This window comes from Strix uralensis, chromosome 5, assembly GCF_047716275.1.
Source record: "Strix uralensis isolate ZFMK-TIS-50842 chromosome 5, bStrUra1, whole genome shotgun sequence".
Taxonomy (NCBI): Eukaryota; Metazoa; Chordata; class Aves; order Strigiformes; family Strigidae; genus Strix; species Strix uralensis.
This window is the reverse complement of record NC_133976.1, coordinates 35,206,032-35,226,212: the sequence shown is the minus strand read 5'-3', so window position 1 is coordinate 35,226,212 and position 20,181 is coordinate 35,206,032. Positions and strand designations below refer to the sequence as shown.

Below are 20,181 nucleotides of genomic sequence, written 5' to 3'. Positions count from 1 at the left end.
CTCTGAAAAGCCTGCCTGGCCCCAGTTGGAAATGCTCTGACCTCTCGCACAAATGGCAGCATTTTCAGCATATACATTCTGCGTGACGAAACAGGAAATTGGGTAACATGATGATGCCAGATCTTCCGTGGCCATTTCAGGGAAGACGCCACAAAAATCCGGCCTGCCTGCCAGGAGGGGTTCTCCTGTGGGCAAGCCGTGGTGTAAAAAGAGAGAGAAAAATTATTTTTGTTGTTGTAAAAACTGTAAAAAATGGGGTTTTTTTAAAAAGAAAGGTGCTGAAAGTATGCGCGGCCGCGGAGCAGGGGGTGCCGGGGAGCCCCACAGGTCCCCTGCCCGGGGCCACGTGCGTCCGTGTGACCGGGCGGCCCCGGGGAGGCGGCGCCGCGGGGGCTCCGCGGGTGCTCCGCGGGTGCTCCGCGCCCCGCAGCACCTGGCGGCGCGGCCCCGGCCCCGGCCCCGGCCCCGGCCCCAGCGCGGCGGCGCGCCCCGCGCGCTCCCGCCCGCTCGCCAGCCCGCCCGCCCACCTCCACATGCACACACCCGCGGCTGGAGGAGGAGCGGCATCTTCTTCGCCGTCTTCGTTTCGCCAATTTAATTTTCCCCCGTCCTCGCCCCTTTTTCTTAATTTTTTAAAATTTTTATTTTATTATTATCACTGTAATTATTTGTCGGGGTGCTCCGGCCGATTCAAACCGGAGAGGGTGGATTATTCCTCGGGGGATCCCCGCGGCTCCTCGGGAAGGTAGGCAGCAGCTGATGCAATCGGGGGGGACGGGGACGCGGCTCCCCGCGCAGCCTTTGTCTCCGCGCCGCGGTCGCGCAGCGCGGGCCGGAGCCCGCCGCGGGCCGCGCTTTGTCTCCGCCGTGTGCGCAGCTTCCCCACCCCCCTCCCCCCGCCGCTCAAACGTGCCTCCTCGCCCCCGGGCGCTGCCGATTTCAAACCCTAAAAGCGCACAGTGAGTCGGGGAGGGGATGAGGGAGCGCAGCGGCATCGCTGCGGCGGGGTCGCGGGGCGGGAAGGGACGGGGTGGGGGACACGGAGCCGGCCATGCGGCATCTCCCCGCGGCGGCGGGGGGGTTGCCCGCCGGGGGCTGCCGTAGCGAGCCGCTGCAGCATGCCGTTGAAAAAAAACACAAAAAGAAAACCAGAAAAACGGCAGTCGGCATCTACGAGCTTTCGCTGGCAGCGGCAAAAAAAAAAAAAAAAAAAAATAGTTTGAGCCCGGCAAGCGTGATGGCTGGAGCTGCGCGGCTGGGCCGCGTGTGCCGCAGCCCCCGCAAGATGCGCGGCCGCGGGTTTCGCCCTGCCTTGCTGCGAAGCGCTGTCGCCTTTCGCTTAAATCCAGCGCTGCCACAGGGTCAGTGGAAGTTTTACGGTATTTAGAAAATGCAGGCTCGGCCCACGGCGCGCACGCGTGTGTGTGTGTGTGTGTTTGCCCGTAAATACATAGTAACAGCTAAGCTGCTCGGTTTTAATGAGCCCTAGGCGAGAACAAAAAGGGGCAGGTTTGAATGCCTGGGTCTGCGTTTGCTCACGTGTATGTCCGTCCACCTTGCCTTTACGGCAAGAGGGTTTGTTCCATTGTTTTGCAGAGTTTGTAATGCAACCTGTAGCTAGGATGTGTCTCCTTGTGAAAGAGGAGACGAGGAGGTGTGTAAACCCGTGCTTTGTTTATGGGACATTAGAAGGACTGAAATAGACCCCAGGTTTGGCAGCTGGTTTTATGGAAGGCAAAGCCATAGCCTTCTTGTGCCACCAGCTGAAGCCGCCACATATTCCTGGGCTATTCAGTGTCCCACGGACTGCTGTGAGGTATTTCTATTCCAAATTATGGTAACCTGTGCTTTGTGATGCTTCATTCACCTTTAGGTTTGTTTGGGTTTTAACACGTGCTTGAAAGGCAAAATGTCCATGTTATGGACCAGCCATTGTTCTAAAAGTAAAGTATTAGAAAAGGATCCTTGTTAATTGATAAAATACATTCTGGAAGGAAAAAAAGACATTCTGACTCTAACCATCTTAGATCAGAAGTGAAAACAGCTACAGGGGGAGAAAGAGCATCATCTTTCCATCTAACTTTTACTTCATTTGCCACCAAAATACCAACTTTGTTTAAAAAGCCTCTAAAAGGAAATTCTGTCTGTTGCTGTATCAGTAACTGCCCTTTTCAGGCTAGGAGCCCATGCCGAAATTGCGCTGAAACCGACCGTCAAAACCTGTCTGAAATCTAGGAATTGCCATATTGCTGGTGAGCAGAGGCCTTCTGCTGTGGCTCGGTGGAAATTCACTGACTAAAATGGGATCTGCTTCACCGTCGTACTGAATGACTCCTATTTGACTTTGACTTTTTGGAAGGGTTTGTGGGTTTTTTTTCTTTTTAAGAGGCACCACAGAGAGAGCACTTCACTGAAGCACACTGCAGCATCCTCTGGCTTGTCACTTGAGACTATTTATGCTGTAGTTGGACCAACTGGGCTCTCCAGCCTGGGTGAGACATGTTGGCAGTGAGCACCATGTTCCACATACCCCTGTGCAGAGGATTATCCTCCGAGTTGTTCAAGGCTTTCTACAGGCTGCTGTAGAACATGGAGGATCAATTGTCCTTCGTGTCCAAATCCTGCTTTTGACAAGGGTTTTAAAGGATGGAAGGGGAGGCAGAGATTTCTCAGCTGCTCTGCTTGCAGGATGCTCATCTTGGGTCTCTGTCCTACATTTTCTTGTTTTTTTTCTGGTTTTGGGGTTTGTTCTTCACCAGGGGAAGAGTGGTGACTGAGCAAAAATAGGTCTCTCCTTCCTCCCATGTTCTCCTCTGTCTTTTTCTCAGCTTGCTCATTTCTGTAGAAGCACGTTTAGCACATAGTGTGACAATAACCACCGCTGTAAAAGTTTGTATTGTGAAGGCAAATGAGACATTGTGGGAATATTTAAATATTCTAAGCCTGAATTCAGTTTCCTTTCTGATAGGTATTTATTGCTGTGACCTTAACCCAATCCACAAAGTTTGAGCAGCCACTCTTGGGAAAAATGGCAGCTTTTTTATGTTGAAAGTGTTTCATGGCCCTTTTGCAGTTAAGTCTCATAATATTTGTGTAAGCCTATCAGGTAAATATCACTCTGTGTCGCTTACAGTCAAGAAAGCTGAAGCGAAGAAATTACTTGTAAGCTGGGGCAGAAAGAAGTGAGTTACGTATGAACTTATGCAAAGGGTTCTTTCTTCCATAGTACAAAACTTATTTTAAGTAAGAATTTCAGAGCTGCTGTTTAGCCCTTACAAATACATCTGGATAGTCTGTTTTGTTGCTGTAACCTGTAAAGTCCCACTCGTACAGCACTTCCACTTTCTGTAGAAGACAAGAGTTCATTTATTTGTGGCAGTGCGTTCTGGGATCTCTTCAGCAAAACCAAGACTGTTGAGAGGATTTCACAGAGAAATATAATTAGGAAAAAATGTGACTATATTCCTCTGCCAAATGCCTTCCCTAAATTGACTGGGAAGGGCTCAAAACAAAAATGTACTTAAAACCATTTTCCTTTATGGCTCATCTTTAAGTGTTTTGCCTAAAGTAATGAATCACTGGGTGAATCAGACTGGGATTTTATGATTTCTTATTTGCCTGCCTTTGATCAGCTGAGTAGCCTGTCGAGACTTAATTTGGGACTGTCTTCCCTTTCTTTATGGCAGCATGGAAGGGCAGTGTGGAGAGCGATGGGGCAGAGCAGGAACATTTTCCTGTTGCAGCGCAAGGTCACATAGTACTGAGAGAAGGGGTGAGAATCCACATTTGTGCTCATCACTTCTCTTTTATAGTATCCTTTTCTGAGCTTCCTTCTCAAGTCTTCTGCCATTTGTTTGTTTCCCCCCACCCCCCCTTATCTTTTAACTACTCCATCCCTCGCACTGTGGGGGCTGTGTGAGAGAGAAGGAGCCTGGAAATGAAAGGTGATGGCTTGCAGCCACCAAGCAAACAGCTGCAGCAGCTGGAAGGCCTTCTGGCTGCCACACTGCCCTCATCCTGGTGGTGTTGCTGGTGGGCAGGACAGGCGCATGCCAGCACCTTGGTCATTTTTCATGGCACCCTCAAGCCCACCAGTTGGGCCAGGGTGAACCCCCTTCCTTCCGCCGCTCCCCCGGCTGCAGCCTGCTGCAGAGGGGCAGTACCGTGGAGCTGGAGGCAGTGACATTTCAAGCACTGCAGATGTTTGTTCAGTGGATGTGAGTCAGTCTTTAATTTCCAAGAGCTTTTATTATCTCGGTGGCTCTTCTCTAATCTCTCCATTTTGTCCTTCCTGTAGATGAGGAGTACATCGGGAGCTTTATGTTCCACATGTCAGGTCTCACTAATGCTGAACAAAAAGGAGATAGTTGCTTCCCAGCCTCCCAACATGATACTGTTACGTATCAAGCCTATTATTGCTTTTTGTCATTTAAGTGAATAGTCTGTACACAGAGTTTCAGGCTCAGTGTTTCATTATTTATATCCATGGTGTCTTACTGGTCATATTGCTCTTCTTTGAAAGAACTTTCAGAAGTATGAGCAAAGAAAGACGTATCACATCTCAGGCTTTGCAGGAATAAAAACAGCTTGTGTGAAACTCAAGCACTGGATTCTGATGATTTGTAATGGACCGAGAGAAGTTCTTGGCAAAACTCCCTTCAAGAAGAAAGTTGAGTCATATTTCAGCTTTTAAGCAAATTATCTTGAATTCCATAGTTAAAATTGCTTAGCGTTTCTTGGATATTTGCCATCCCTAAGACCATTTGACTACGGGAGGTGTGCAGTGAATGAAGTGCCCAGTGAGTGTGCAAGGGCACATGACAAAACCCATACCCAGAGATGGGCGAGATGGTGTCCAGCCCGACCACTTACCCAAATGCCTCTCACGTACTGGGTCAGCTTTCGCGCAGCCACGTGTCTTAAGTTGGCACTTTTTTGAATGATGACATCTACGAAAAAAAGTTGCCTGTGAATTAAGCCATCACCATCATCACCAGGAGTGATGATGTTACTGTTAAAAACACAACTTGTAGTGAAGCGTTTTCTGAGCTTACACCTCTTCGAGGTACTGCCCAGAAAGAATTCATGCTTGAGCCAGCAGAAGAAATAACGTTAGATGTCTGTATTGCTGTATTTTTTCAAATACAAACATCTGAGCCCATTACTCCTGTTGTGGAATTTTAACAGTCCAGAAAACTGGAGTTGCAGGGATTTTTTTTTTTTTTTTGATGTTTCAGAAGCAATGAAGAAAATTACCCCTGTTCTTGGAATGTGTTTTAATGGCTTGTGAAGGTCTCAGTGTTCTTGAGAAAAATAAACTCATTTTATCTTTTTGTGTCATCTCACAGTCCTCCTTCTGAAGTCTGTGACCAGTTGTAATCTTTCCCGTATTCTGCAAGGAGCACACGATGAATAAATCATCCATTATGGCTTTTACAAGTCATGTCATGGGATGTTTAAAGGGAAAACCAAGCTCACAGGCCAGAGGAGTGCTTTTTCTACTAAATGGAGGGGCTGGATCAGCTACCAAACACAGACCTTTGAGGTTCCTTTAGAAGGGTCATTAGCTCTTTCTTTGTTTTCTCTCAGGGTGATTCCTGCTTCAAGAAGGAGTGTTTGCCCATCCGAGTATAAAAATTTGAAGTAAGAGCAAAATTCTTATTTCTTCTTGTCGTTTTATTATGTGTGTGTCTAGAGAGAGAGGTTTGATGGCAGGTCGCTGGAATTTTTCTTTTTGGGAGGTTTAAGGCTGGGCAGAGTAGTGGGCACAGTGGCTGGAAGTGATTGGGATTGCTACAGTCACTCTTCAGATTATTATTTACTGCCTTTCAATGTGAATTGGGAATAAAGCTCAGTCTAGGAGCTTTTGCCAACATAGCATTTTTATTTGCATTTATTTCATGGCATTTCTTGAATGAAAAGGTCTTTAAAGTACAAATATTACCGTGCTGCTTCCAATATATAGGTCAGCATCAACATATGGTGAATTTTTATTAGTTGAAGCAATTCTTTTTTTCTTCCCACAGCATCAGTGGCACCTATACCTGAGGTGGTGACTTGCTTAGCTCAGCTATCCCAGTGTAGAAGCTCCCTTTGGGAGCAAAGCTATCGTACTTGCAGAGACCAGCTCAGCATGGCTGCAAACCCCTCCTGTGGGCCAGGACAGGTTGTCCTCTGGCAGCGCCAGGCTCCGCTGTAGAGGCCAAGTGACAAGCCTGAAGCAGACGCTCGACTTGTAGGGAATAAAGCTTGATGATATGAACCCAACCCTTTGAGATTATAGATTTTATTTAGACTCTGTGATTTGCTGCATCCATGAACTTGAAGTTTAAAATAGGTGATTTGGGGGTGAAATTCATGTGACCACCAGTACTCCACTGACTGTGGAGGGTGCCTGGAATGATTAGCAATGCCAAAGGGTTTGTTCTGTATATATATCTAAGGTAAAGTTATCTTTGCAAAAGTTGGCCGTTTGCATAGTGGTTTTTTCCAAGTATCACACTTCTGTCACCCTTTCCCTCTGAATCCACAAGTGCTTCACAAACTGAGTGTTATTGTTGCTATTATCATCTTAATTTTACAGATGGAGGTGCTAAGGATGAGGTGGTTATCCTTTGCCAAAGATTTGTGATGAGTTCATGCTGTGACAGTGAAAGTTTTGACCCCCCAGCCCTACTAGTACTGTCTGTTCACCCTCCTTGTGTTTTGGCGCTGAGATCAGTTTTTCTCGTAGTTGGAGGTGTAATGCATTATTTCACTCAACAGTTTTTTGGTTTCAGGGGTTTGTTTTGTGAGTTTTGGGTTTTTTTAGTAAATCACTTAACCTACCAACAACCTGTGGCAGATTCAGAGATGTGTCATGCTGCTTCAGGAGCAACTCGTCTGCCTGACACCTGGGATCTGCTGCAATGATTGCTGGTGCTTCAGCTGGCACCGCTTGCACTAAGGTTTTGCTGCATCTTCATTCCATGAGTTTTCCATAGAGTCAGAATTTTGGTTAAAACAAAAAAAAGATTGTCACTTTTGCACTGCAAAGATTCCTTGCGAATAAACCAGTGAGCCATTTTCCTGCCAGTCTGGCCATGCAGCATTTCAGCTACAGAGGGGCAGAATGGCGAAGCAGGAGCTGCACGTCAGTGAGCTGTGAAGTCTGCTCTCCAGTACGCTGTTTACCTCACAGGAGTGCTAATTTCAGCACCTGCTTTTGAAACACTTAATGGGGAATTTATTAAGCACAGGCAACATCAAGGCAGTTTTGAAAATCCTCCCGGGGGGCCATGATGCAAAACGGTGCCCAAAGGGAAAGTTTCTCTCTGCTTGAATCTTAGATGAACCTTTACATGGATTTTTAAATGCCAGGGGATACAGATCTCTGTACAGATGTTGTCAGGTCTATTAAGGAATTGTTTATTTTAGGAACTCACGGTCACAAGAAGCTTCAGGATTCAGCAGGCTCAGTCCTTGCTACCTCAGCAGTCGGCATCTCCTGTGGCTTTCTCCTTTTATAAAAAGATCATGCTTCTCTTCCAAAATAGGTAGACTATTTTATCCCTCCAGCCTCCAGGAAGACTGTTCCAGAATGTCACTGCTAGAACCACGCTCTGCTTGCCAGTCTGCATTTATTTATCATCAGCCTTAAACCAATTTTTTTTTTTTATTGTGCCAACATTTTAATACCCAAGCAGTCGCTCCCCTGGTCTCTGTAATGGAAATCTCCTCTGTAGAGGAGTTGAAAAGGACCCAGCTCACATCCCCCTAACACCATCCTCTCACCAGGCTGTACCAGGCCCTGTCAGCCACCATAACCACGTTCTTAGTTGCTCCTTCAGTAGAAAAGAACAGATACTGCCCTACTGTAAGACTGGAGGCTTGCCTTTAAACTTTACACCTGTACAGTCTGGGCACTTGAGGGGATGTTAATAGCACATCTAAACTTTAAAACTACATTTCTGAGAAAGTATTTACGGAGAAAAAATTGCTCATTTGCAAAGCCCTTCTCTGTGTGGTATAAACCAGAAGTATTGGGTTCTGTAAACTTAATTTGAAACAGGCAGATGTCATAACTGAACCAGTGAACTACATTCTCCTGCCTTGACATAGTGCCCTACAAGAGCCAGGGATGTTCCTGTTTCTTTGGTTGCATGTGAGCAGTTTGATGGGTTTGTGGTAGCCCTGTGAATTTGAAAATATCCCTAAATTAATCTGGCATCTGAGTGTTCACCACGTACCCCAGGGTGAATAGCTGTTTGGCAATACTGCAGGAAATTCATTCACAAAATGAGAATTGAGAGAGTTGTGATGCAGGAGCTTGTTTGTGAATAACATCCTGTTGCCTCAGCATCACGCTCTAGTTGTAGCTCAGCCGAGAGTGGTTGGACTCTGGAAAATATTGGTCTTTCAGTTGATTTGCATTGCTGATGAGGAAATATGTCAATGCAGCAGACTTGTCTGGTCTGCCTTTGGTGTTATTCTTGGTGCTTTTATGCATCACATCTCTATCAGAGGAAAGATCACCTGATCTCTAGATAGTAACTGCTTGACACAAGATATACATTATTCTTTCTTCCTATGATACATGAGTTTAGGGATTTGGTTTTGTCTGTTTCTGTCCTTGTTCAGAATAAGTTTAACCATACACAAAGCATCCTCTGCCCATCCTCTTTACCAAAAAAACCTTAACATATTCAAATATCTGAAATACAGATATTAGTAGAACAGAGTACTGAGTTCCATCCACTTAGCAACATCATCAACACAATATATTTTATATTTTTAAGTAAGAATGGAGAACATACAGAAGAACAACACCGAATATCAAAATGGGACTTACTTAAACAAGCAAATCATTTTTATTCCATTTTTATTCCTTAATCTGTAGGTGGTTAATCTTTTTTCCTGAAACAAATAGGATTGGTTTGCTCACTAGTTTACAAATACAAGTAGTGTCTTCAGCAGTTGATTGTGGGACTGGGTAAATTTATAAGGTTACCAAAGTTGATCTCATACTGTTCTGCAATGCATTTAGGTTATAACCTGAGGTCCTTCTAATGATACAAAATTGGTTGGTAAGGACAATCTTTCTTGTCCAGGTTTCACTGGTTTCTTCTGGGGATACTGCCTGCTGTCAGTGGTATACATCTTGGGTTTTTTTTCTTGTGTTTTATTTAGGTTGCTGACACTGTGGCTGCAGTTTACTCACGTGATACCAACCAAACACTAGTATTTGGAGAAACACTTTGATAGGTACAGTTCCTCACCCAGGATGCCTTTCAAAGCTGGATTAGAACTGACTGAATTGCAGAATATGACTGTCCCTGAAGATGATAACATCAGCAATGATTCAAATGATTTCACAGAGGTGGAAAATGGCCAGATAAATAGGTGAGTATTTTTCCACTGACGCTGCCTGTGCTAAGAAACACACTGTTTAAAAACAGCATTCTAATTTTCAGCATATATCTTGAATTATTCATTACCAAGTCATGCTCCATTTGAAGATGTAATTTGAATTTCATATGTGACATCTGTTGGGCATAGGCTGCAACAGCAGATAAAGCAAACAGAGTGGCAATTTATTCATCGTCTTGAATCCTTCAAATTAGTCTAATAAAATGCACAAACATACAATGTAGCAAAAAGCCAACATTTTGAAATGTCTGCTTGCACTCAGCAAAGAAGTAATAATAATTAATACAATTAGACCAACAGCATAACTTGGGGCAAATCTCTTCGTTGACCTTTTGATCTCTGGTATGACAATTTTAACCTGCCTGGCCACCTCCATGCATCCAAGTGCCTGCGGATGTACAGCTGGTGTGGTTGGCAGCAAGTGTAGTCCCAGGCCACATTCACAATTGAGCAAGATAAACCAGGCAGCGGCTGCTGCTCTCTGAGGCAGGGATGGCAAGAAGCTGGTAAAACAGACTTACACCTAACTCATGTCAAGTTTAAAAAATGCTCCTGTTTATCAATATCGGTGAAAATCATCAGGTTTGTTTAAATTATTAAGTTGTTGGCTTTTCCTCTAAGCTGTACAGTCATTTCCGAAGATCAGCCTGTTCCACCTGAGAGCGACTCTTCAGGCCTTCCTAGCAGCCTCCAACAGGTGCTGAGCTGTCCTGTTCACAGCAAAGACATGCTGACAGACCCTGTTTGGGTTTTGTGAGCTGTAAAACAAGAAGCTGTTTTTCAATCAAGCTTCCTGTTCAAATATTGCAAACCAAGGTGGAGCACACAGGCTGGCCGGTGCCTGTGCAGGGATCCAGCCCTGCCCGGCACTGGTGCTGCTGGGAAGCCTCTGCCAGCACATCATCCTGGTCCTTTACGGCTGGGCTGCTGCCGTCTGTGTTTATGGTTTTTAAAAACCTCTTTCTCTTTCCCTTTCTTCTTTTTGGCAGCAGGTTCTCTGGATACCCAAAGAAACTCACTTTCTAGTGTGTAAAAACAAAATTAAGAACTGTTTTTTATCCAAGTGAGGGTAGAGTTGTGTGGCTCTCACAGCTGCACGGGTGGACAAGGAGCTTGGTGGCAGGTGCAGGAATAAGCACCTGGTGTTGGCCATGCCATGTCCATAGCAAAACCAGCCAGCCATACCCTGGGACCAAGCAGGGGCCCCTGGCTGATGGCGTGGGCAAGCCCCTCCGGCAGAAGGATGCCAACCTGCCCCACCCTGGGGAAGTCCTGGGGCAGTCACCAGCTGTGCTGTGTAGCAGTGCGACCGCAGCACAGCTGCACTGATGAAGATTAGAGCTGGTCAGGAATTTTCTGATGCAACTGCTTTGATGGAAAGTGCCAAAACAAAATGCAAACCACTTCTGTAAAAAAAAAAAAAAAAAAAACAAAAAACAGAAAGGCAAGACAAGAAACAAAAACCCCTCCAACTTTGCCAAAACAAAACAGTTCCAGTATGAACCTGCTTGTTTTCCTGCTGGCTCGCTCACTTCATAAGGCGAGGAGCTCAGGGGCTGACAGTGGTAAATTTGCTCCCTGGAGCCTGCTGAGGATTTATATCCTTGAGAGAAGGAGCGGCTGTACCAGGCTGGCTGCACCTCCCCAGTGCTTTGGCAGGTGCCACCAATAACTTATGGGGAAAAACCCTGTTACAGCTTTGTCTTTCAGTGAATGTTTATGGAGGGTGGGGAAGGAGCGTGCCATATATGCCTGATCCTCTGCGGTCACAATGTGCTTTGTGGAGTTCGGGCGTAGCAAGCGTGGCAAGGTCTGGGTCAGATCCAGCCTGCCTGCAAAGGGAAGAAGAAAAAAAGTGGGGTGAGGAAAGAGTGTCAGAAACTCAGAGGCAGAATTTCTGATTACTGTTCTGGCTTTTTGAGCAGATTAACATATTCCACAATTTTCCATTCCATTCCTTTCTGGATAACGTTTTTCCTCTGCAGTATGGTTTTGTTGTAGGTTGTAGCCTATTACGGTTGTCTATTATCCCTCAGCCGGGGCGCTCACAGGACAGCTATTTACTCGTGCATCTCATGCATGAGTATTTTGCCCTATATATCCCAGTGTGCTCATGTTCCCTTCCATGTCTAAATCAAGAGTGTCAAGGCAGCTCACGCTGACCACAGCTTCCAGAGCAGCAGCATGTTGGCACCAGCACAGTCCTGTCACCATCCCCTGGGGCCGAGGCTGGGGCTGAGCCACCCGTGGCCTGTGCAAGCACCTCCCTGCCGACATGGGTGATGAGCCGGCAGGCAGACCCTGCTCTGTACCCCGTGCCAAACACATCCTGAAAGGATGTGGTGATTTCCTTTCTATAACTATTTTGGCAAACGCCCTGTCTCCATGGAATAAGAGGTTAATGGGCATATGGAAGAACAGATTTTGTGCTGCCTGGCACGTGGTGCAAGGCCTTGTGAAACTCCAAAGTCCATCAAAATCAGTGGGACTTTTTCTGTTGATTTCACTTGAGCTTTAGATTAGATCTGTAATTCTCAACTAATTTTTTTTGTTGTTTCAACCTGTTTGATTTTGCACTCTGTATTTAATTTTAAACATTTTTTTCTCCCAGTGCATAATTTTTCAAGCTCAATGTAGAGCAGAGTTTTTGAGGGTCTTTTGGAGAAGGTACACCAGGGAGAAGCTGATTCCAGGTCTGGTTGTAAACTCCAAATATTTCTTGATCTTGGAAAAGCATTATCTAGTTTCCTTTGGATTTCCAGCCTTTTCTGGGCCTAAATATTCATTTATATATGCAGTTTTATGGAAGGGGATGTTGTTTGGAAGGGGCTGTGTTGGGAGGAGTTTTTCTTTGTATGCAGATGTTGAATTTCTTCTGGGAATGTCAGTGAAGAGATTTGCATCAAATCCAGACATGGATTTGGTTACTTTTTTGGATACCATGTATCCTGGCTATAAAACTTTGCCATCTCCACACATAACTGTAAACCATTATTTAGATGACTTACTCCTTATCTGTAACTATGACGATGCTCTCAGGAAGCGGATGGCTGCATGCCTCTCTTGGTTTACAGCTACTACTAAGTTACCAGCACCCCTTGTTGTTGTTAGTAGGTATACCCAGAACTGGTCCAAGTTTCATAGTGTAAGTCAGACCAAGGTTTCTTCTGCATTTCTTGTTCCTGCCTGCCCTGGAAACCTTTGCCATTGCTCAAGTTAGAGCTCAGTTTAAGAAGCTGCCTAAGGATAAAGTTCTGTCATCTTGTCAAAACTAGCTTTCCCTAACAAATGTTTAAGGCATTGTCAAATATCACTTTAATTATGTTTAAATATATCTGAGATGGCTAAATGGTTTTTGGCTAAGTCTGCTTAGCCAAAATGGTTAGCTCGGGGATATCACCTTAATCAAATATTTCTCATTTAAGTCCTTTAATAACTTGAAATTTGGAAACTGTAGTTAAACATGGTCCTTTTAAAGCCACTTTATCAGTAAGACTAAGTTTCTACTTTGTGCTAAATCAAACCAGGAAAAGAATTAGGTGAAGAAATTCTTTCCAAGCCGACCATGAGGCTTCATGCATTACAAGAATGAGCTGATTATTTTTTGGCCAGGATATTTTATTAATGTATCTGAAAAGTTCTGTATAAGCTGTTCTTACTCAGCTGTGATGTAGGAAACACAAGAGGAAAGCAGAAGCATATAAGAACAGCTTATGTCTTTTAATGATGAGTAAAGTGTTTGAAATGAAGACAACAAACAGCGCAAATGGATTTCATGCTTGTCAGGGAGTCACAAAGCTTTGATGGCACAGACGGTCCTACTGCGCATTTCCACAGCACCTGTCACAGTGGCCTGTGGTCCTTGGGAGGGCTGGGAGAGGCTGGAGTAAACAGTCATTTCATTTCATTCATGTCATATTTATAAAGGTCAAATATACAACATTCTGTGACAATGAATAGTTCGTTTTCTAAGCACATCTATTAAGCAAAGCAGATGCATGTCACAGTTTAACTAGAAATTCCATTATTCCAACATACGTTCCCTTTCATATGCTCTAGGGGGAAAAAAACACCCTGAAATAAAAAAAAAAGTTTATAAAAAGCAAAATCTTGGGAAAATTTGTTTCTGTTGAATCCATTGGATTACATTCCCCCTACATTTTTTTTTTTTTTTTAATTTAGGTTCAGTAATACATTCCATTTATGGAAACCTTAGGCTGTCATACAGTACGTCTGCACCACCTACTGAGTGCGGTCCTGAGGCAACCTTCTTGTCTGGACTTGCAGGTTAAGTTACCTGCAATGGCAGATGCAGCACAGCCTCGGGATCAGGCAGACCCCACAGCCCTCACCACTGCATTGGTGCTGAGCTTTCTGGGCAAGCCGTCCTGGGGCTGGGAGGCAGGTGCTGAGAAGCACCCTGTAAAAAAGCTGGGCGCAATGCTATGTACCCTGTGATTTGGGAGCCTGGTAGCCACATTCCCATATCTGACTTCACCCTCCCATACACATCACACAGCATAAATGGAGAAAAACGTGCAGTGTGACATTGTAAATGTGGGGTGGGTGAGGAGCCTGGCTTGTAATAGGTTAAGGTCCCATCCAGAAGGAAATAATGTGTTTGTTGGCCACAGAAGATACCTGTTCTACAGAAGCTGTTGGTCAAAATCTAATGGAAAGTCCCATGGTCGCTTTATATTCAGGCAATATTACTCAAGTGTTGTCTTTATCATGTTTTAGTACTTTAATAATAATTTTAATTGAAATTTAATACCAGGTGGCAATAATAATAGTATCTACAAATTTGTTATTTTTGTAATTATTAAGGGGGAGACTGACTGCAGAGGGATGAGGAGAAGTGGGGAGAGCAGACTAGTTACTTCTGTCATAACTCTGACAAAATCTAAAATGACACATGATCTCCATAAATGCCAGAAGAAGGCAAAGTCCACAGATGTTCCCAGCATCACTTACAAATCCAAAAGAGACAAAACTCTTCTCTGTGCTTCTGCCTGTACAAACTGCCTGCGGGGTGTTTCGAGAGAGAACTGGAATGTCTTTTTCAAACCGTTCACACTCTGCTGCCTGCGTTCAAGAGATGGGCTTTAAACAGACATGAAAAAAAAAAAAAAGCACACGCTCTGAATCAGGTTGAGATTTTATTCCATGAGGATGAAATACCTACACAGTGAGCTTTGGAAAGTTAATTTTGGATCAGTCTATCTTAGAAGCGGTTGCTTTTCACTTCTTAAAACAGTGGGGGAGGTTCAGCCATCTATTCCAGCTGCATTAGGGCTTGTAAACCTGGCACGTTGTCCATATTTTGCAGCAAATTAGTTGTAGAAGTTAGTAGTTTAAGAAATAAAGGAGAAGCCTATAGTTGGTTTTTATTGATATCAAGGAAGTCAAAGCAGACCAACGAGTAGGAGTGAAGGTTGCAACAAAACCAGCAAAAATACTACATACATTTTGCCAGCTATGCCCAGATTTAAGGGATAAAGTCAAAATGCGTATGTAGTACACAAAATGTTAGAGACACGGGGCCCAATGTGTCAGCTGTGGAAGCCAAGTCAGCAGCATTACAACTGCATGATTTTGGCATACGCTTAGAAGCTGTGTTAGCATATATCGCTAGTAATTAGGCCACAACTGGGATAGTAGGGAAGTTTGTCAGAGCTCTGTCTTTATGAGTTCACGGTTATATTACCAGGCTGAATACCGCTGGATGTACTCAAATGATGCACCATCCTGAGTCACAGTTTGAACTATACATCCCCAGCCAGTAGACATTCCCAGCTGTGAGAAAGGCCCACGCAGGGCTGCTCTTTGTGTTCAGCCTATTGTTTGTCTATTTTAATTTAAGAAGAGCCACCTTAATTTATCTACAGCAAAAAAGGTCTCTGACACTTGGTGACAGCCCCTGGTTAGGTATGTAACATGTACAATGACTGATGCATTAGCCAGTGCAGCATAAGAACCATCTGTGGATTAACGAAGATGCCAGGGACTTAATTGTGCATAAACCTTCAAAAGATGAAAAGCTGAAAGAATGGTTTATACAAACTAAAATGTTTGCTGAAGAGAGGATCTGGGAGAAAATAACAGCTCATCCAAATCAGAAGTGTTGTAAATCCCAAGGATACCAACACAGACTCAGGAGGCAAATCTTGTTCTGGTGACGTTAAGTTCCTAAATGTGGATATATCAAGGACACAGAACAAGTAAAGGGTGCAGAGAAAGAAAAGCTGTTTATTCCATGTTTCCCTGCACAGAAATGTTTAATTTTGCTGTATGGTGAATTCAGTATTGAGTTTTGAAAGACATTTAAACGAAAATGCAGTAGCCCAGAATGATGCACCAACAGAGCACGTTGCCTGGTTCAGCGTGGTCCGCGTAGTGCTGGCTGCATGCAGCACCTCTTCCTCCTCTTAACTCTGGCCATACCAACCCTATGGTGGCAATTTAGGGTTTTGTAGGGTGCCACAGTGTCACCCGACACTGAGGGGGCAGACAGGGTCTTTTAGGGATCCTTGTCAGAATGAAGACAGCACTAAATCATAATTACAATTAAAGCTTTATTTTCTTACCATGATATTATGATTAGTGTAACACAGAATTTATGATTAGAATGGCACAGGATTTCTACAAACAGAATCAGTGTAGTACAATCTGTAAGTAGCATAATACAATTAATAATACAACTTATGATTTCTAATCACCTGGACCCTCTGCAGATCGGGTCAGATTTTAATACATGGTTTGCTGCATCAGTATAACAATCATAATCTAGCCTCAAAAGTCATATAAAGAATACAAATCATTCCCTCAATCCTCAGCAGAAGCAGACGACTGTGGGGGTGTCCCTGGTGAGGGTGTCCCTGGCCACCAGGGGTCCCGGGTCTCACTGTCCAGCAGCAGCTCCAGTCCAGCTTCCCCACTTCGGACTGTTTGCTTTTACAGCCAGTGCTCTGAGTGCTGTTACGCTTACTTCTTCTGTGAGGGGGTCATCACCATGAGCTGGTGGGCCAGGTGCCTGGGACCTTCAAGGCTCACAAGGAAAGGAGTAATCAAGCTGGCACCCAGGAGTCTTGAGGCCGATAGGGAGGGGAAGAAGAAATCTGTTTGGTTTGTCTATTTGGTTCGCAGGACCTTCAGGGCCTGATAGTGAGGGAAAGGGAATAAATACATGACCCGCTCAATCACAGAGAACGGCTGCTTGCCTTTTACACAAACCACATGAGCAGGGGTCAGGAGCAGGGGGTACCAGTCACACACACACCTCTGCAGGACACCTGCAGAAGTATCTCCTCTTAGTGTATGTGCAAGCAAATTACTTTCCTGTCCACAAAATCGGTGCTGCTGCTTTACTAAAGCTCCTAAAAGACCATTCTGTATATATACATTTGTTTTGATCATGTGCTAGTGTTACCTTTATTGATGTCCAATGTACACTGGTATCAGTGAAGCATAATCTGGCTCATTAAATAGTTATGAGTTTGACCTCTTTTCACATACAGTTTTTATACATTTCATATTTTGTAATCACATGCTGCTCATGGAATTAATGTGTTCACATTTTCTAAACACTTGCTGTAAATAAATCCTCTGACTTCTTTTAGCAAGTTTATTTCGGATCGAGAAAGCAGACGAAGTCTCACAAACAGCCACCTGGAGAAGAAAAAATGCGATGAATATGTAAGTATCTCTTGCTGTTCTTTTCCCTGTCAAAATGAACTCTTATGCTGTGTATGTGAAGGGCCTTTAGGCATGGTCTTCAAAAGTGTTGGGCACACACAATTGTAACTGAAATTCATGTTCCAGTAGGAACTGCCTGTGCTCAGCACTTTAAAAAAAAACCAAAGACAAAAAACCTAAGCATTTTGTTCTAGTTGAAGCAAAGGAATCCCTCTGGCCTGTGTTTGGCAGGAAGTCCTGGTGGTTCCTTATGGCCTTACGACACATAAATCACATACCGAAGATGTTTCACAGGCATAGTGAAAGATGGGGTTTAAAATGGAAAGTGTAGTAGGAGTTGTGTATTGCCTCTACCACTCAACACTGGTTTCCAAAATCTACAGGGCAGTGATCAGAGTGTAGCTGTGACAGGCTTCAGTGATGCTTTTTTCTCTTTCAAACCAATTTTTAAGTCATTTCCATAGCAGTAGTTACTTATACCTAATATATCACAAAACGTGGAGCTTGAAGCATAAATGCATTTCCCTGCTCCATTGCAAGCTGTTGCTGACATGCCTGTCTTTACTTCTCCAGATCCCAGGAACTACTTCGCTGGGGATGTCCGTCTTCAACCTCAGCAATGCAATCATGGGCAGTGGTATTTTGGGTCTCGCTTTTGCCTTGGCCAACACAGGAATTCTCCTTTTTCTGTAAGTATTCACGTGGTGAGTAGCTGATCTCCATGCAGTTTCACTGCGTTTAGAGAATGTGTACGCTGCCGGCAAGCAGAGGGATTTATAGTCCATCTGTAATCAAGTACAGCATTCAAGCCTGAAAATGTTAGCTACAAGTTTCGGACATTTTTTTTCAGTCAGATTTTTTTGGGGGAAAAGCCACTACTTGTAATGCTAGAGCAAATTAAGTCCATGTTATTTACTACAGGCCTGAGCCTAGCCAGGGATTTTTCCTATGGTCCACAAGCCATACATACATCGGAAATATTCAGTAGTAACAGTTGCAGTGGGATAGTACCTAGTTCTTACTTGTGTCACAGCATCTCCATAGCTTTCATCAAAGCATGGTGCAATAACTACTTTTTTTTAACCAAGAAAAAGAATATTTATATTCCTTTATATGTTACATATAATATTTTCATCTCACTCCCACAGTTTCTTCAGTTTCTTATGTGAGAGTCCTTGAGAGCCAACATAAATATAGCCAAGATTTTAGTATAAAAAAAGAGTTGAGGTAGAGTACTTAACTCCAGCAAAAGAGAGGCATTTTGTAAAGGAGAATTTCATAGTTTAAAAATGACACAGTGCCAGTGAATGAGTAAGACACAGTGTTATTCTGTGTTATTCTGAATCGCAGTATGAGACATTTCATTGTGAAAAGTGATTGTTGAAAAATCAGTTGGGAATTGTGTGCAGATTTCAGTGATAAATGTTCATTGAGGGAAGAAATACAGCCATTTACAATCTTTGAGAACTGTTCAACACAGTTATTGAGATTACAGATTACTCTAAAGAGATGTCATTTCTTGAATGTCATATCTAAAAATCTAGAACTTTTTTTATTTCTTGGGTTTTTGGGAAATATATAATACGAGCCCAGTATATAGCAGAGTGGATAGCCAAAGTGGTACGTATAGCCGTCTGCTCTGGGATTTTGTGCCAGGATAGCTACATTCATGCTGCTACCTTACAATTTGCTGTGGGTGGATAAAATCTAGGAATAATCCAAGGAGTTAATCCATTTACAGTAAGAATGTACAAAGTCTTATAATTGTGTTATCACTAAGCTAGGCTATAACGTAGCCGGACTCTAGGTTTTTCTTATGCAGAGTGACTGAGATTATTTCAGTTTTGCTGCTTTTTTTACCCATTACTCTTAACCTGGATGTGATACCCATGCCCTGACAAATGTACCTCTGACAGTGCAGACTGGTGGTTGCAAAAACTGCTGTAACCAGAAAAAAAAAAGTTACCTCTCTTCAGCCTTGCTACCTCTTCTGTGATAATAGTGTCTCAGCCAAGGAGCACTCTCAATTTCTCCTTACTGCTTTAGTTTTCTATAATCTCATCCTCTTCTCCTTCTTTCAGCAGTTTTTCATGAGAGTTAAGTGAAATGTGAAATGTATTGACTCTAAAGGATGTAAAAAGGCAGTTTCTTTTAAGTGAAGTAGATCAGACCAGTGATGTGAACAACCAGAGAAACTTCTAGCAATATGTGATGGTGACTGGGCTCGTCTTGGTCTGAGTAGTGAGTGTGTAGATCTGTTACTGCCACATTGTATGAAAAGCTGCCAAACCTGAATGTAGAGATTTTATACAGTAAATAACAGAGTTATTCTCCACAGAATTAACTGTGTATATTTAAAAGTGGATAATTGTTTTTGTTAGCTTTATAATGCCTTTAGATCTGGTGGCCTGGAGATAGACCAGCCTGCTGAGATCAAAGGTAAGGAAGTTAGCAGGACCTAACTGTCCAGGCTAGCAGAGCTTTCCCCTTTGAAGCCTGGAGATACAGGATCCTAATGTGGTGTCTGTGTCTGTAGTTATGCCTGAAAGTTGAACTGCTTTAATGTTCTTTTATCATGCAATAATCTCTGAGTTAAACCCAGTCTATTAGTATTAGATTTTTTCTGACCCTCTCATTCAGTGCATTTTTCTCATAAATGTATAGATCCACTGTCGCTATCACAGGTAGATCTTAGAACTATTTCTGCTTTACAAGTGATTAGAGTCCTGGAAATGCTTTCATTGCTTTTTGCACATGAGAAAGCACTTAAATTCATTACTCTTGAGTAGCACAGTTCTGGAAAGTTTCTGGGTTGCTTTATCCAGTATTGGCACGCACCATCCCTGAAAAGTAGAAAGCAGAGACAGAAAAATTAAAGGAGCATTTCCAGCGCTAACAAAACAGACTCAGCCTGATTTCCACTCTCACAACTTTTAGGCTCCTGCAGCGTGAAGTATGCACTCCCATACACACCTGGATCAGTTCAGATCCTATATTCTTGGCATAGGAAAAATAAACATGACAGTGAGTATATATTCTCACATCGTATTTGCATAACTTAGTGCCATAGCAAAGCGT

The 20,181-nt window shown here is 43.6% G+C and overlaps 1 protein-coding gene across 3 annotated transcripts in view; it reads left to right on the top strand.

The window, feature by feature from the left end:
- The first annotated feature begins 530 nt into the window (after nt 1-530).
- SLC38A1 (solute carrier family 38 member 1) overlaps nt 531-20,181 on the top strand; it is a 42,769-nt gene continuing 23,118 nt past the window's right edge. For 2 of the 3 annotated variants that reach the window (XR_012629187.1, XM_074870417.1), the window contains exons 1-4: nt 531-745; nt 9,169-9,381; nt 17,028-17,103; nt 17,677-17,792. Coding sequence is in view for 2 of the 3 variants with exons in the window: in XM_074870417.1 (XP_074726518.1) it covers nt 9,263-9,381; nt 17,028-17,103; nt 17,677-17,792 (311 nt within the window). In the remaining variant the exon portion in view is untranslated. Of the gene's footprint in view, nt 746-5,589; nt 5,644-9,168; nt 9,382-17,027; nt 17,104-17,676; nt 17,793-20,181 lie in introns of all 3 variants that reach the window. The other variant, XM_074870418.1, reaches the window with a different exon arrangement.